This window comes from Miscanthus floridulus, chromosome 13, assembly GCF_019320115.1.
Source record: "Miscanthus floridulus cultivar M001 chromosome 13, ASM1932011v1, whole genome shotgun sequence".
Lineage (NCBI taxonomy): Eukaryota > Viridiplantae > Streptophyta > Magnoliopsida > Poales > Poaceae > Miscanthus > Miscanthus floridulus.
This window is the reverse complement of record NC_089592.1, coordinates 80,732,661-80,737,822: the sequence shown is the minus strand read 5'-3', so window position 1 is coordinate 80,737,822 and position 5,162 is coordinate 80,732,661. Positions and strand designations below refer to the sequence as shown.

The 5,162-nt window shown below is 51.5% G+C and overlaps 1 protein-coding gene across 1 annotated transcript; it reads right to left on the bottom strand.

Annotated features, from left to right (window-relative positions):
* Positions 1–3,473: 3,473 nt before the first annotated feature.
* Positions 3,474–3,803, bottom strand: LOC136500141 (uncharacterized). The gene has a single exon (XM_066495531.1). The coding sequence runs from the start codon at positions 3,801–3,803 to the stop codon at positions 3,474–3,476; it is 330 nt and encodes a 109-aa protein (XP_066351628.1).
* Between the last annotated feature and the right edge of the window lie 1,359 nt (positions 3,804–5,162).

The window sequence follows — 5,162 nt, the reverse complement described above, 5'->3', positions numbered from 1 at the left end:
TTCAAAATGAACTTGTTCCAAATGACCTCAAAATTTTATGCAAGCTTCCACATGACAAATTAGTGTATCAAAATAAATTTCATAATTTTTGTAGTTATACAGTGCTCTACAAAAATTATGGAAATTACATTTATCAATTAATTGACTAAATTTTGGAACATTAAAAATTTATTCAAGTTTCAAGTTTCATATTTTTAAACCATAATAGAACATGTACAGAAGCTACACACAAATTTTCAGAATTTTTGGAGCTATAATTATTTTCCTATGAATTTCCAAAGTTGCTGCACTATTCAAAATCTAGAAAATAAGAAGTCTCTCTGTTCTCACTCTCTCTCTCTCTCTGACGACCCGGCCCCGCATGTCAGCGACCCAAACAGAGCGCACGGCCGTGCCGCTGACTCCGGTCGGCCAAAGCGCGCCGACGGCGAGACTCCGGCGAGGTGGACAGCACCATCATGATCAACATCACCCCGTGAACCTATCCCGACCCTCAGAACAGTAGTAGGCACACCGGAGGAAGCTCCATGCCAGCCATGGTGGCTACGGTGGTGCAGACACGGCGGCGCATGGCACAACTCCGGCTACAACGCGGTAGAGACTAAAGCGGAGAGAGCATCACGCTCAGGAACTCACCACAAACACGACAGTATGCTCGGTGAAGGCGGAGACAGACTGGAGTGGCCTGACCACGGTGAGGCAAGGTCGGCGGTGGTTCGGTCAGCCGTGAGGAAGAAGAGCGTGGACAGTGAGTTCCAAGCAATTTTAGGTGACTAAGGTTGGCTAGCTATGTTCACAAGGAAGAGACGAAGCTGGGACGGCCTTTACCGAGAGGGCAACGGCGCTAGGTCGACGGCAAAAGCTCAACGGAGCTATGGCAACGGCGGCGGCGGTGAAAACAGAGGAAGAAGAAAAGAGATGAACGGCGATGGCTCAGGCTAAATAGCGCGGCTTAGAAGCAATGAGAAGCCATGCGGAAGCCTTCACCGCGCCAGCGCGACGCCAAAGACGGCCACGAGTCGCCTAGAACGCCGAAGAGGATCGCCGGCCATGTAGCTTAGCCGGTGAACACTGTTCACAGTAATTATAGAATTGCCATTCATTTTCAAATTCAAATTACTCCCAAATTTGTATAACAACTCAAAAATCTCCATAAATAAAAGTTGTTCAAAATCAAAAGTTCTACAACTTTGCTTTTATAACCACCCCCTAATTCGGTCTACATTTTGAAATGAAAATTTGAATTCGAAAAGGGGACATTTAAGGAATTTCGCCTTTTCAAATTACTTCAAATTTTACTAAACAACTTGGAAAACTCCAAAAACCAACTTTGTACAACTCAACAAGCTCTACAATTTTGTTTTAAGGCTCAACCCTAAAATGTGCTTAGATTTTGAAATGAGTTTTCAGGGTAGGATTTGAATACTGAAAATCAGGGTTTTCTCGAAAATTCAAATCCAAACCAAATTTTGAACTTGATTCAAACAATTCAATTCAACACTCATAACATAAATGTAAACTTGTTTTAGTAAATGCATATCAAAGTTTGCAATATGACCAATGCCTTGCAATGCATATGATGGCATGTCCTATTTTTAATATTTAAACACCCGGGGTGTTACAGAGGTCTCTAGCGAAGACGTTTGGAGGGACCGGGGCCTGTGCTGATGCCATCTTTGCCAGTTTGTCTGCGGCCTCGTTGAATTTATGTGCAACATGGTTGAGCTCGAGTCCGTCGAACTTATCCTCAAGGCGACGTACCAATTTGCAGTACGCCTCCATTTTGGGGTCATGGCAGTTGGACTCCTTCATTACTTGATCGACAACGAGCTACAAATCGTCCCGTACGTCGAGACGCCGTACTTCAAGTTTGATGGCGATCTGCAAGCCGTTGACGAGGGCTTTGTACTCAGCTACGTTGTTGGAGGCGGCGAAGTGGAGCCGAATCATGTAGCGCATGTGCACTCCGAGGGGTGAGATGAAGAGCTGACCCGCGCCCGCCCTGGTCTTCATCAGGGACCCGTCGAAGTACATGGTCCCGTATTCTGCCTGGACTTGAGCAGGTGGCAGTTGTGTGTCGGTCCACTCTGCCACAAAATCGGCCAAGACCTGAGATTTAATTGCTTTCCGAGGCGCAAAAGACAGGGCTTCCCCATGAGTTCGATAGCCCACTTGGCTATCCTACCCAAGGCCTCCCGGTTATGGATTATCTCCCCCAGGGGGAAAGATGACACCACGGTGACTGGGTGGGACTCGAAGTAGTGACGCAGCTTGCGTCGAGCCAAGACTACAGCGTAGATCAGTTTCTTGATGTGGGGGTAGCGTGTCCTAGTCTCGGAGAGCACTTCGCTGATGAAGTAAATAGGTCGTTGGATGGGTAGGGCATGCCCCTCTTCCTGCCTCTCAACCACTACGGCCGCGCTGACCACCTAGGTTGTTGCGGCGACGTAGAGTAGGAGGGCTTCGCCTTCGGCCGGTGGTATCAAGATGGGAGGATTGGTGAGCAGTGCCTTGAGCTTAACGAGGGCTTCTTCGGCCTCGGGGGTCCAAGAAAAGCGTTCCGATTTCCTTAAGAGGTGGTACAGAGGCAAGCCTTTTTCACCAAGGCGCGAGATGAAGCAGCTCAGGGCCGCAAGGCATCCCATAATCCTCTGTACACCCTTAAGGTCTCGGATTGGTCCCATGTTGGTCACGGCCAAGACTTTCTCCGGGTTGGCCTCGATGCCGCGTTCCGAGACTATGAACTCCAAGAGCATGCCTCAGGGGACCCCGAAGACACACTTCTCGGGGTTGAGCTTGATGCCCTTCTCTCTAAGGCATCTGAAGGCTATTTCTAGGTCATCGATGAGATTGCTGGCCTTCCTGGACTTGACCACGATGTCATCCATGTAGGCCGCGACGGTCTGCCCGATGTGTTCGCCAAAGACTTGGGTCATGCACCATTGGTATGTGGCCCCTACGTTTCTGAGGCCAAACAGCATAGTCACATAGCAGTACATGCCGAATGGTGTGATGAAAGAAGTTGCGAGCTGGTCAGACTCTTTCATCTTGATTTGATGATAAATGGAATAAGCATCAAGGAAGGATAGGGATTTGCATCCCGCAGTGGAATCAACGATTTGGTCGATTCAAGGTAATGGGAAAGGGACTTTTGGACATGCCTTATTTAGACCGGTGTAGTCTACACACATTCTCCATTTCCCATTTTTCTTCTTAACTAATACAGGATTAGCTAACCACTCCGGATGGGATACTTCCTTGATGAACCCGGCCGCCAAAAGCTTCTGCACCTCCTCACCGATGGCCCTGCGCTTTTCCTTGTCGAATCAGCACAGGCACTGCTTCACCGGTCTAGAGCCGGCCCGAATGTCCAAGGCATGATCGGTGACCTCCCTCGGTATGCCCGACATGTTCGAGGGACTCCACGCGAACATATCAGCATTCATGCGGAGAAAGTCGATGAGCATGACTTCCTATTTGCTGTTGAGGGTGGCGCTGATCCTTAGCGCTCGGTCGTTGGAGCCGGTGGGGTTGACCGGGATGAGCTTGATGGCTTCTGTGGGCTCGAAAGTACTAGCACAACTCTTGGAGTCAGGCACCTCGTCACCAAGCCGGTCGAGGTTGACAATGAGGGTCTTGGCTTCCACGAGAGCCTCGGCATACTCGATGCATTCGACGTTGTAGTCATATGCATGCTCGTACGTGGACTCGACTGTGATAATGCCATTGGGACCCGGCATCTTGAGCTTGAGGTAGGTGTAGTTGGGGACCGCCATGAACTTGGCGTAGCACGGGTGCCCCATGATGGCGTGGTACGTCCCCTTGAACCCAACCACCTCGAAGGTGAGGACCTCCTTGCGATAGTTGGAGGGAGTACCAAAGCAAATGGGCAAGTCAATGCGCCTGAGGGGTCACGTGTGTTTCCCCGGTACGATGTCGTGGAAAGGCGCGGCATCACCCCAGAGCTACGACTGGTCGAGCTCCAGGAGCTCCAGGGTGTTGGCGTAGAGGATGTTGAGGCCGCTGCCTCCGTCCATCAATACCTTAGTGAGTCGAGTATTGCCGATGATGGGGTCGACGACAAGTGGATACTGCCCGGGGTTCGAGACATAATTGGGGTGGTCATCTCGATCAAAGGTGATCGCCTCCCAAGACCAGTTGAGGTATCGGGGAGCGGCCACCTTCACCGAGAAGACCTCCCAATGCTCCCTCTTCTGCTGGCATGCCGTGAGGCACGCTGAAGGCCCGCCGAAGATCATGAAGGCATTATGCACCTCGAGGAACCCATCGTCCTTGTTGTCGTCCCTATCACCGGCGCCCCTCTTCTTGGCGTCGTCGTCGGGGAGCCCGAGCTTAGTGTAATAACGCCAGAGCATGGTGTACTCCTCAAGGGTGTGCTTTACCGGGCCCTGGTGGTAAGGGTAGGGTTTCCTAAGCATATCGTCGAAGAGCCCAGGGCCTCTGGGGCCTCGGGGGTTCTTTGCGCTCTGTGGCCATGACTAGGCCGACCTCGAGGACATCTTGCTTGCCCTGGTGACCCTTCTTTTTCTTGGGGAGGTGGGGAGCCAAGGCCTTGGGGGCCTTGTCCCTCTGCTTCCCCTTGGCTTCGTTGTCGGGGAAGATGGCTCCAATAGCCTCTTCGCCCGAGACAAAGTTGGTGGCGACGTCGAGGAGCGCAGCAGCTGAGGTCAGTATGTTTTGGCCTAACTCCTGGACCAGGTCTCGGTAGGTGGTGCCGAAGAGGAAAGCCTAGATGATTTTTGAGTCGCCAACGCTTGGCAACTCGGTGCATTGCTTGGAAAAGCGTCGGATGAAGTCTCAGAGAGACTCGCTCGGCTTCTGGCGACAACTTTTAAGGTCCTAGGAGTTCCCGGGGCACACGTATGTGCCCTAGAAATTCCCGATGAAGACCCTGACCAAGTCGTGCCAGTCATGGATCTACAAGGGAGGGAGGTGTTCGATCCAGGCTCGCGCCGAGTCTGATAGGAACAGTGGGAGGTTACGAATAATGAGTAGGTCATTGTCCACGCCGCCTAGCTGACAGGCTAGGCGGTAATCGACCAGCCAAAGTTCGGGGTTGGTCTTGCCGCTGTACTTCATGAGGTTGGCCAGTTGCCAAAACTGGGCCGGGAAATGAGCAGCGCGGATGGTAGCCTCGGGCG